The sequence below is a fragment of the Zingiber officinale genome, chromosome 5A (assembly GCF_018446385.1).
Source record: "Zingiber officinale cultivar Zhangliang chromosome 5A, Zo_v1.1, whole genome shotgun sequence".
Taxonomy (NCBI): domain Eukaryota; kingdom Viridiplantae; phylum Streptophyta; class Magnoliopsida; order Zingiberales; family Zingiberaceae; genus Zingiber; species Zingiber officinale.
The window spans coordinates 135,113,758-135,126,332 of NC_055994.1; the positions used below are offsets into that span (position 1 = coordinate 135,113,758).

Consider the following 12,575-nt stretch of genomic DNA (forward strand, 5'->3'; position numbering starts at 1 on the left):
TGTTCCGTCGCTGTCCAGTCCCCAAATTGACCTCGGAATTCTATACGAGAAAATCATCGGAAATCCATAATAAAAATCCGAAACGAAAGTCCAAAACATATACGTAATGGAAAATCCGTGCAACCAAAAATAACTACCCAGTTTGACTTGCAAACTTGGGCTAGCACAACATATCACAATATATCCAGAATACCAAAAGCAGGTATCACACCCTGCTCTGATACCAATAAATTGGTATTAGATAAATCTCGAAAATTCAACACACGGAAACCAAACAAGTATCGCCAAACCTTGGCACTCTGATACCAACTAAATTGGTATCAGATTATCCCAAATATCCCAAAATACGAAAACAAAGATCGTAAAACTTAAGCTCTGATACCAAATAAATTGTCACGCCCCAGAGGAGTCCCTGTCTGAAGAAATTTCGGCAGCATCTCCCCTGTACGGCGGACAATCTGAAACTTCTACATAACACATATACCTCAGCCACAGGCGGCTGGAATTATAACAATAAATAAAAACAATCACCACGCAGTTTATATATATATTCAGCCTCTGCTGTCACAACCACACAGTTAATAATAGTAATCACAAACAATAGTACTCTGACTCGAAATCCACCCTACTCAAATCCGACGAACTCACCTCTTCTGCCGTCCAGGCAGGCATGTAGTAGAATAAAATCCAAATCATACCAAAAGTCCATCAAACGGAAGGATTCCATACAATATCCATATGTAAAATCCAAAACAAGACTAAAACAAAGTCTGATAGAGAAAAGCTAAAATAAAATAACAACTCAAAACTAGCAGAGGACTAGCACTACGTGCTGTGGGAACCAGCGACTGGAACTGCTCCTGACAGCCTCAACCTGAAAATATATCAACAATGAAAGCGGGGTGAGTCCAACACTCAGCAGGTACAACTGATATGCATAATAAAACAAATAACAGACAACACTAATCATGCGTACAGTCTCCTGAATACGAGAAGGATAAATGCAACTGAAACGAAATCAGGAGATAACTGTACTAACCGGGATCAAAGTACAAAGGTAACAGGGTCGTCAGACCGGGGAAGTCATAATCCTATATGCATGTCAATCATATGCATCCATATAAATCAGCAAGTAAATGCAACAATCACAAGCAATAAATCTGATAAATCGTATGGTGACCGCACTCGACATCACCGTTGCTCACGATGAGCGCCAAAGTGGACGGGATCTTTGTCGGAGTACTCGTCCTCGACCCCAAATCGTAAATGGGGAGCTCAATGCTCTCATCTCAGACACTTTGACGGGAGGATATCTCTGCGGCTACCACCGAGTCAATCGACCAACGGAGCCAAACAAAGTCCACCATCTGCCGGCTACCACGCTACACTAAATGCCAACGAGCCAACAGAAGGAATCGGGCCACCTACCGAGTCACGACCAACAGCCAACAATGAGAACCACCACACACGATATACCACTAATCCATGGGTGGTGGGGTGTGCAGTACATGTAACTGGCGATGGGCTCAACCGTAGTGGAGCCGACAATCGCACAGCATGCAATCATAATGCATGACACTAAGCATGACAATCTCATGAATAACATAGTAATGACCAAATAAATAATACAAAGTGTGTACCACTGGAAGATGTATCAGATAGAAGGTACACAAATCAGATAGGGCATCAAATAAACCCTAGATCCAGAAGATAACATAGCATGTGGTTGGGTCACTACCTAAAGCATATATGATCAGGTAAATAATATGCAGTGCAGAATAAATAAACAAGCAACCATGTAACTATCATGTAGTGACCAACCGAACAAAATGATTACACAATCACTGCTATATGTTAAACATATTATTATGCATATCAAAGACATAAGTCAAAGTACCCGCCTCCGATAAAATGGTCCAAATCTGACTCCGAGATACTCGTCTCGCGTCAAAGTCCTGTGTCACAAATAGAAATATATTTTATTTAGCTTCAATCATATAAATAGCTAAATAAAATCTCTTACACTAATTTAGGGCAAAACCCTAATCCATAAACCTCGACCAACTAGGGTTAGCTTCTTAAACCCTAATTCGTTCCATTAGATTTTAAATCAATCCAACCTCACCTAATACATACATTTTTTTTTTTTAGCATATACCCAATGAAATAGCTAAATAAAAATCCCTAACACAAAATAGGACAAACCCAAATAAACCCATAACATATCCCAACTCCATTTACTCATAACAACATAGATTTAAATAAATTTTTATACTCCTCATTTCTTATCCTTTCCTAGCTCCAATTTTATGTACGCTGTAACAAAAGAAATGACTCCCTCTACACCTTACCTCAAATCACAGCCAGGGATATTGCTAGAAATTGTGGCCGGAAATCACAGCGGCTGCCGGGGACACCTGTTGTCGTTCACCTATGAAGCAACCAGGACAAATTCTTATACCGTGACTAGATCCGAAGCAAGGAAGAACATGAACTGGAAATCAATAACCGAAGTCATACCACAACCCTAATTCCACACCACACCTCGACTAGGGCTTCCTGTGGCCGCCGGCGGCGTGGGAATTTCCACAGAAAAAGGGACAACGGCGCAGCCTCGGCAGGAGGAAGCTCGGCTAGGGCACGGTTTGCACAAGCGTCACCGGCGCTTGGAAGAAGAGAAAAAGAAGACTTCGGCTTCGGCACTCACAGACGAGCGGCGTTGTACAGCAGTGGTTGCCGTCGCTGGTAGCAGTGGGAAGAGGAGTTCGGCTCGGGAGAAAGACAAAAATGAAGAAGATGAAAAGGAGGGTTCGGCGGAGGGGTTGTATGCTCGAAGAGGAGTAACCGCCGCCGGCGGTTAGGGCAAGGAGGAGAAAGGAAGGGCGGCATCGGGAGGGCTAGGGTGCGCGAGGGAGAAAGAAAACGGGACGACGAAAAACAAGAAAAAGAAAAAGGAAAAAGGAAAAAGAAATTAAAACTTTTCCTCATTAAAACAAGGTAGCCTAATCAGGCTTTTCCGGACCCTGTTTTTATCCCCATAAACTCGTCCATACGAGCTTCGAAAATTTCCCGAAAATTTTTCAAAAATTTCGGAAAATTCCCTTATTAATATTCGCCTATTTTTTTCGGTATTTTACATTGAGGGGGATCAATCGCTAGAGCGCTCGACTCCCTCCATTTGTTCGCCTTGTGCAACCGTTGGAGAGTTCACTTGAATAGGTAGTGAGGGCTCTAGAACTATAGTCAGAGAAGTGTGCTCGGTTGGAGTTGTTGGTCTGTGTCTCTTTCAAGAAATCCTCAATGATTCTCCCAACTCCTTCGAAGATACTTAGACGGGCTTCATTGAAGGCTGTGGCGGTGGAAACTTTCCCGTACTAGCCGTTGTGTCGCTGCTTGCCACTTCGCTAGCAGCTACGTCGCTAGGTGCAACATCTCCTATAGAGTCGGTCGGCTGCATGCCATACCTTTCCAGATCGTCTTTGTCCATCTTCAATGTCTTATTCATCGAGCCTTCTACATGATTCGAGCTGAATAAAGAAAAGAGAGACCCCAGTTAGCTATCATATAAGTCCAAAACATAATTTTTTTTTTACCAAAAGTAAATTGCAGTCTGACTTCAATCAAACTCAACCCAAATTGGTAGAGAATGCCCTTCTCAAACAAACGAGTGAATCAAAATTCAAATCAACCAAGCTCTCGGATGCTGTTATGAACATAATCTCTAAATGATAGTTGCACAGACTAGGGGCCTTCGGTAGTTCAATTTGGTAGCCGGTGGACCACACCATACAACAGAAGTTGGAGGTCGAATGAAAATATAGTGTGATTTTCAACTTTTATTGGAGGTTGATATCTCGTCTAAAATGATGCACATTGGTCAAACTTGGAAGAAAAAGACTATCGCATCCATCTTCTTCAGGTAGAAGGAATAATAGAACATTTTAGGAGTGAGCGGGAAATGATACAAACGAAAAACAATAATTACTACTTCACAGAGCAATCAGAAGGAGTTGAGTGTTAACTGTTGAAGGGGAATATGAAAATGTTAAGAAATCTCTAAGAATAAGCTCGAGATTGGGAATTGGAGGGCTTCCCAATAGTTGGTCTTCGAAAAAGGTAATGAATTTGGTTGGCAAGAGGTGTGGCCAATCAAACACATTTGGGATGATTTATGCAATGGTTAGCAGGAATCTTCAAGGTTAACCTAATTTGATCTATGTCTTCGCCATTGAGATCCGACCAGGTCAAAGTGTGCCAAAGGATAAGGACGTCAGAAGCCATGGATTGGAAGGGTGCAAGGTGAAAAAGAGAGACAAAAAGCAAAGCACAAAGACAATGATACAAAGGGAAGGAAGGAGTAACGCAAAGAAACTCATAGTTAAGGAAAATCGAGAGAGCTTGAGGAAATCATCGAAGACTTTATGAGAGGAGAAGGATGACGAAGAATGCATTCTCCCTTCGTCGCCTTTATAAAACCCCTTAATCCTTGAATCACAATCGTCTAATCCCGAAGACAAAAAGGAGGGCTAATCACCACTGCCCGATCATGAGCCAAATTGACCGTATCTTAATAGTCCTCTAGAAGGGATAAACCTTGGCATGGTGGCAACACATGACATTCCCGTATACACCTACATTTATAATAGACGTGATAGACCGATCATTATTCATACACCATCACTCGTATCACCCACATTTATGACGCATGACTTGTATATTTTTGAGGCACTGATTGTACGACAGCAAGGTTATCCAGATGACGTAAGTCCTAAGAATTGAGTCGGTCAGTAAACCAGACTATACTATTATCTATCAGTCAGGCTCAAACCTCTTTCGACTAAACTTGAAGGGAAAACTTGTAATACAGATAATGTCGGGAACCTCCACGTAAGATCGGAAGGTCAATCATTTCACTATGTGGAGGTCGAAGTCCAGAGGATCAACTTGAGTGATTATCTGATTGGGTCATTTAAGACAACCGACCAATCAGACTCCCCCGATCTCAATGGCTATGCTCCCTTCGCTTCAATGCCTTGCTTTGCCAACTCAGAGTTATTCTATGGTCAGACTTCCCCACCTCGAAAGGCTATGCTTCCTTTGCTTCAGTGCCCATCTTGACCAACTCAGAGTTATTCTCTGGTTGGATTCCCCCAACCCCTATTGGGCTCGGCTCCCTCTAACTTCTGGCTCTAACCAGCTAACTCTAATATCACTTTCATCTGATTATCCTATTTCCAGGGCCTTGACTCTCCTCGATTCGTTATAGATGAACACACATATAATCAAACTAGGTCACTTGAGACCAGAGTTTTGCTCCCTTATATCTTGTACTGTCTCATTGGGGCCCCACTACTCAACTCCTTTAGTGGACCAGGTCTTGGAAGCCCAATGGACTTCATGTTTCATGGGATCATACTTTAGTAAATACAGAAATGTTAGAGATATGTAGAATGGTATCAAGAATATGAGATATCATCGATGAAATTGATACAATAAATATATGACAATTTGACAATATTTTGTTTGACTATGATCGATGAAATTGATACAATAAATATACGAAGGCTTAACTAGACACACACACGTTACGTTTCTTCTTCTTATTTATCTTCCGCATCAACTCCACTGACTTAAGCGTCAGTACATCTTCTGACCTACTAACTAATGTTATTTTCTCCCTATCTTTCGTTATCCTACGGGTATCGTTATTTTAAAATCTTGCTCCAATCGACTCAACAGTCAGCTCATCCATGATTCAATTGTCACGGATTTCAGACGTGATATATACTACACTTCCTGCCGGCTTACATTAGATATCCATCTGTTCCGGCCACGTCACGCAGGTTGTGAATAAATTCGTTTCAGCAGTCAAACACATGGTTCTGGGCCGAAGAAAATTCCACGTGGACGAGCGATCGCCTCGGAGTACGTTATCCACGCTGTCTCGCAGGAATATTCCATCGCGACTGCACTTGATTGCAGCTATTAAATGACCCATTTCGCCCTCTGCGATGCCCGTGGATCCATCCATCTTCCTCGATCCTTGCGCATCCATCGAGAGGATTCTGAAGTTTGGAATCGAAATTCGTAAAGTTGAGATCTTTATCGAAGTTTGACGCTCCTCCACGATCGCATGTCTTCCGTCGAGCTTTGATCCGCGATGAGGGGAGCGGTGGTGCGGAAGCGGGTTCGCCGGGAAGGGAAGGCCGCTCCTCCTTCCTCATCCCCAGCGAAACGGGGCCTACCTTCCGACGATCTCAGCCGTCGCCGACCGGGGGGCGGCACCAATGATCCGGCGCTCGCGGAAGCTGCCGGAACCGCGGCGGCGGGATGCGCCGCGCTCTGCTGCTGCTGCCCCTGCGCCCTCCTGAACCTACTCTTCGCCGTCGCGCTGAAGCTTCCGGCGGCGCTATTGCGGCGGGCGCTGACGCGGCGGCGGAGGAAGCGCTGGGCCAGAACCGGCGCTTGGAAGACGAAAGGCGGCGCATTTCGCGACGGCGACGACGATCTCAGACAGCGTGATTGGGGACTTAGTAGCGAGGGGACGACTTGGCCGGCGATCTCGCAGTGCCGGGAGACAGCGGAGCTGGAAAAGGAGATGCTGAGCAAGTTCCGGAGCGCCGGATTCTGGCGGAGCCTTTCGCGCAGCCAAAGGGAGTGATGAGACATCACGACAATCTTCCTCTCCCGCAGATCAGGAGACGATCAAGCTAAAGGGCTAATGTACATATGTTCTTGTTAAATTAAAGAAGTATTTATATCTGATGAACTTTTCGTCAAAGCTCACACATTTCGATCCTATTAGATAACATTAAAAAGAAAAAAAATAGCCAAGAAAATCCTTTTCGCTCTTCAAGTTATTGAGGACTGGAAACCAGAACAATCAATGAACATATTTTCTTCTTTTACAAATTAATGTGTATATTCACAGAACACCGCAGTTAAACTTTAACTCTCTCAGTCGGATCCTTATCCAGATAGTTTAAACTGATAAAGAAAAAGAAAAAGAATAAAAAAATATCAAATACATGATAAGGATACTAAAACTGAAAAAGAAAATAAAAAAGAATAAAAAAAAATCAAATACAATCAGTTATGTTTCATTTCTCGCTTGGAGTTTTGAGGAACACTTTCTTTATCTATAGGTACTTCAGGTATCTCTATTTTAATCCATTTGATGAACCTTTTTTCACGTAACTAAATCACATGATGAACGAAGTTCATATAAAATATCCATATAAACTAAATCAAAGTGGGTGCACCTACAATTTACCTCGCATTTACGCAGAAGAAGCCATTAAAAAAAACAAATTTCTTCTGCCCTTGAATAAAGTTAAATTTTAGTCCAATTCAAAAAATAATAGTTGACGTGACAGTCGAAAATGACCAACCAACTGTGGCCTTGAAATCGTAATGTCTAGAAGGTCGGAGACGCTTAGGTGGAACCAGGAGCATAAAAAATGTATCAAGATGGAGAATTTTTCTTTGGTAATAAATCCATTTTAAAAATAATATTATAGAATCATCTTTGATACCGATCCTATCCAAAAAACAGAAGAGACGAAATACTCATGTTAAACTCTTGTAAATTTCATTCGGACCTATAATATAAATAATATCAGTATTGAATTAAGGAAGGATCCTGATGTTGATCCTCTGACATTTAAGTTAGTCATCGATGATGAAATAAAAAGCGGAGCAACAAGAAGACTGTAGCATAAATCTTACCTCCGCTGATGGTTGGATTTTCCCTTTATATAGAGTTTTGGTAGCACGTGTACATATTTCCCAATGCGAACACGCTTCTCAAATTTTTTCTTGAAAAGATTTATCAGTAAAGTGTCCCTGACACAGTACCTTAACGGCCCGAGCATATCTATGAAATGACAGTGGAAGCTTCCATCGTACGATCTTCTAGCTGTCCATACTCGGTGTCGGTGGCACCAACTCCCAAAAGGATGCCGTTGGATATTAGATGGAGTGTACTATAAGGTCGAGCAAGTTAGCCATTCGGCCGACCTTCTGCTGATCTGGTGCCCCGTCCGATCGGCCAAAATCTCGATACTCCTTTGCGTGTCTGCTCGATCGAAGTTCCACTCTGCCACTGTCAAGACTTGTTACCAGGTCGAGCGGGGTAGTCGCTCGACCGAAGTTGAACTCTGTTGATGTCATGCCGACTGTCTAGCTGAGCGAGGTAACCGCTCGGTCGTAGTTCCATCTGCCAATGATGAATATTGGTGTCTTGCTGAGCGGGAAAGTCGCTCGGGCGACTTCTGCATATTATCTTTATTGAGCACTGGTCGTTTGACTTCTTCATGTGTCAAAGGCAACGGTGGATCGGGATCTTCTCCCCCGATCGGGACATGCTTCACCCAGCGGTCGATGTCATCTATGCATTTACCGTCTTGACTTTAATCTCCTCTAAACTCCACCGTGACAACGGGACGAGACACTTCATCATCACCGTATCATGTACCTAACACAAATAAACTTGGTAGGTGTTACGGTGAAATTTGTTGTTTCCTGATCCAAAGAATAAGTTTCTGTCCGAAACTACATTAATGACTACCTCCTCATAACAACCATAACATGATCGTCTTATTTACTAATCACCCTTTTTTTAAAATACATCACCTTCAGATTAAGCCCTCACTGGTGCACATTCTTAACTCTTCCGAGCCCGAATCCAACTGCCGAACATCAAACGATTCCAATGCACACAGTGTCCCGAGCACAGCATGATCCTGAGCTCTCACCCATCTAACGTCAGTGTCGAGCGTCGAGTGTCGAGTACCGTATCCTCCTCCTCCTAGGCCTAGGTCCAATCAGACCAGCCCCATCCTTTAATCCGGCCCATGTATCCTAACTTTTCGAATTTCCCAACTCCCTTAACCTTAACCGAGGATTAATACGTAGTATCACTAGGCATGCACAAATGATCTCCCTAACCACAGTCAGAGATTCTAGAATCATCTTTAGAGCTCGGCCACTGAGCTTCGTCAGCGACCATTTTTATTCGAGCTCTCGCCTCACCCCGCCCGCATCATCCTCAGAGCGAACTCAAGCCGATCGATAATTTCAATCATACTAGTTATCGATTAGTGACTAATCAGACTATAAGATTTCTGAGACAGACCATAAGCTTGGATAGAACTTTTGATTGGTTCCTACGTGTCATTTTGAATTTTCTTTTCCCTTGAGAGACTGTGGAAGTTTTGAAGGTCAACAGAAAGGCCTTTAATAGATGGGTCCTGTTACGGATAGAGTTATTTTGACTTGAGAATTGAGAAAGCCAATCATGAATCAGTGGCAAAACAGTGAATAATTAAATCTTGGAAAATCTTATCCTCCTTTGTCGAGTTGTCGTCTACTCCTGCGAGGCTGCGAACCTGCGGGCTCCCACTGAAAACTACCACGCAACCAACAGCGCAGCTGCTTTCCAGTGCTACCTGGTTTCGGGGTGGATAAGCTCCGGGGCGGTTAAAGCCGTGCGCTCGCTGTGTTCGCGAAGTGGTTTGTTATTCCTTCGATCGATCTCCAGAAAACCTGAGTTATGTCCAAGTTCTTGGCGGTGTGGACGGCGGGGCTGGCGAAGCTGAGGGAGAAGGGTCGCGCGGCTCTCACGAGGATTGCGGCGGCGGAGGTGGATGCGCTTTCCCTGCCCACCGAACCGGAGGAGCTCTCTCTGTGTTACGCCTCTGAGGTGAGCCGGCGGGGCACGCGAATGGAGCGCCGCCGCCTCAGCCGTCCGTCTGCGCACGTGCCGCCGTCCGCTGACGCCGGCGTCTCCATGCTCCTCCACTGCTTCAGCCCGTGACTCCGTGAGATGAGATGGCAGTGGCCGAGGCTTAGCCGGGCAAGAGGTCATGCTCTGCCGATCGCCGGCCGGTTTAAGTAATTGGGCCCTTGTCCTGTATATTTCAAGTGGAAGCTCTCCGGCTTGTGTACTAATTTCACATCTTTGTATCAAACCTTTAGATATTTCTTGGTGTATATATGTAGAATTTGGATACTTGCGTCGAACACTCCTGGCCGTCTCCGGCTCCAATGAATAATTTCTAAGTCAGAGGGCGCCGGACTTATTCCGGCGTAGAGCTTTATCCCGGCGTCCCTCCGATATTTAAGTGAGACGCTAAAAAGAAAAATAAAGATGCTCAGGAAGAGTATTAGTTGAAAAGATAAAAATCTTTCAAAAAGCACTTTAATCATTCATTTTATCAAAAAAAAAAACATCTAAATTATCTCGAATAATACATTTTTTTTTAAAGCAACAAGTTTTATCCTAAAACCAATTTAAGAAAAAAAAACCCTCACCATGCTAGAAATAACAAAGATAACAGCTCAAGTGATTCCAGAAAAATATAAAAGAGTAATTTATAAAACTACTTAAAATATAAAAAATAATTAATCAGGTCAAATAAAATTGGATAGAATCATAAAGATTTCTAATTCTGTCTAAAATCTGAGTTAGAGAAAATCAGATAGTGTCGACGTTGATGGAGAGACGACTTTGATACACCTAGCATCATGTGCACCGAAATCATAGACCTCCACGTGGAACTCAGGGACAATGGTGGCGAAACAAGCGGGTACTCAGGCTCTGTGCACATTCAGACAAATACACGGAGCATTAGAGACTAGAAGTCAGGGAAAAAGTCCCTTGCACAAGTCTTCTGAAGCTCAAGTCAAGTGTTTTTTCTCCAGAAGAACACTATATGAAGGAAAAAAGAACTATAGAAGATGAGTGCGAATGTACGCTACTTGGCTAAGGAAGAGTGCCTTCTTTTTTATATGACGCTGTGTACCTTTAGAACTTGCATGTTGTCAAAGAATATCGGGTGGCAAGGCCTGTCGGGGTGTGAGAGGGTGTATGGAGGCCTCCTATTAGTGGAAGGAATGTTCCATTCGCAGGCGATAGCAAACCACTAGCATATTCCATGACGCATAATAATTATTCTTTGACAGGAGGTTATAATTCTCTAACATTGTTTGTTACTTAGTGTTTTCTGTCCCTCCTGATTTAGCTACGGATAGCTCGGGATGACCGTTCGGGTGTACCACCTGACTTGAGTCTTAATGAAGGGGACGAGCTATGGCGAGGACCCCATCTTTCACGCTTGGATCGTTGAAGGGCCGACTGGAGTTGTCCTATTGAAAGTACCAAGCTTAGCTACGCGGCTTGAACTGGGGAAGCCTGACCAGTAGGGGCAGGTCAGACACTACTACAGGCTGTGTTTTATGTCTCATATCTGGCACCCTGCTCTGTCTATACCCGACTAGGAATTATGCAACTGGTGACATGAGGCAGTCTAACTCATTTTTTTTCCTGACTGTTGACTGTCACACCTCTTTAACTTATAATCGTCACGTCCCCTTAACTTTGAACTATCTTTGACTATCACATTCTCTTAATTTCTGACTGCTTAATCTTATCAACCCCCATCTTTACACACCGTATCAATTTTCATCGACTTAGACCACCATCATTTTCTGTTACCCATTAAAAAAAAAAATCTATGGATCGGCCTCCGGGGTTAAAACTGTCCAAAAGCTTATATTGTTGGTAATGAAATACTTCCAACATGTTTTTTGCTTTTTTAATCTTTTCCAATTATTTTAAAGGATAAAAATCAATTATATCCGTGTCAAAAAGGAAATATTTTAAAAACAAAACAAAATATTAACAGACGCTTTCGTATTAATGAGAGAACTTCAAAAAATAATATAAAAATGTTTAAAATATTTTTACAATATTTTAATATAAACTCAAAATTAAAGTTTGTCGTTTGTAGGTTGTAGCCTTGCATTGCGTCCCTGGATCCCTTTGTATCAGCTCCATGGGCGGCATAACTGACGTGGTAGGTTCACCTATGGACGGACTTAGTTTTGGGGCGCTGGGCGAGGGTTTCGCCTTCTGTCACTTGGATCCACTCCTGTCTTATCCATTCACCACAATTCATCTCCGCCCCCCTTATTTCCTTTAAAAAATTAAGCATGCAGCGGCGCCGCCTTCCTCCTGCTCCCGCTTAATTTCTGTGTGCACTGCAAAATTGAACGCGAAGTATGAACCCACTGAATCCCCAAAACCAATAGCACCATCCGCTGAATTAAGTCTCCAGCCGGCCACCGCCTACTTATTATATTCCCTCCTCCTTCTCGCAGAATTTATTGGTTTGGAGAATCAGTTGTTGCAGTTGCAGAGAATCAAGGACCAGATCGATCGATGTCGAGCCTGGTGGACATTTGGACGTGGGAGTTGGTCAGACTGAGAGCCAAAGAGGCCGAATTCAATCGCAACTCGTCGGCAGCAGCAGCAGCACTGCGGAGGCGAGGAAGCGAGGAGAAGGCGAAGGATGATACGCCGGCGTTGAGGATGAAGGAAGAGAAGAAGTTGATGTCGTCGTTCGAGCATGGCGTCGGCTTCTCCGAGGCCTCCGTCTTCATGCTCATGGATCGATTTGCGAATATTTAATTATAATGAGCAATTCAAGCTTTTCCCAACCATGTAATTACAAGTCCATTACCTTGAAATTTTTTTTTGTTATTGTTGTTGTTGTTTAATTTATTTTTTCTCA

General features: G+C 43.3%; 1 protein-coding gene and 2 long non-coding RNA genes across 3 annotated transcripts; 2 read left to right on the forward strand and 1 right to left on the reverse strand.

Annotated features, from left to right (window-relative positions):
* Window positions 1-1,901: 1,901 nt before the first annotated feature.
* On the reverse strand, window positions 1,902-2,933 carry LOC121983278. The gene is made up of 3 exons (XR_006112446.1): window positions 2,521-2,933; window positions 2,352-2,431; window positions 1,902-1,955 (listed from the first exon to the last, which is right to left on the reverse strand). It is a non-coding gene; the product is annotated as an uncharacterized LOC121983278 (long non-coding RNA).
* A 3,227-nt stretch (window positions 2,934-6,160) lies between these two features.
* Window positions 6,161-6,661, forward strand: LOC121980052. Its single transcript, XM_042532023.1, has one exon. The coding sequence runs from the start codon at window positions 6,161-6,163 to the stop codon at window positions 6,659-6,661; it is 501 nt and encodes a 166-aa protein (XP_042387957.1).
* A 5,077-nt stretch (window positions 6,662-11,738) lies between these two features.
* On the forward strand, window positions 11,739-12,569 carry LOC121983279. The gene is made up of 2 exons (XR_006112447.1): window positions 11,739-12,061; window positions 12,163-12,569. It is a non-coding gene; the product is annotated as an uncharacterized LOC121983279 (long non-coding RNA).
* The last annotated feature ends 6 nt before the right edge of the window (window positions 12,570-12,575 follow it).

Excerpts from the sequence above, each read along its gene's own strand:
- LOC121980052 (XM_042532023.1), top strand. The coding sequence starts at position 6,161 with ATGAGGGGAGCGGTGGTGCGGAAGCGGGTTCGCCGGGAAGGGAAGGCC.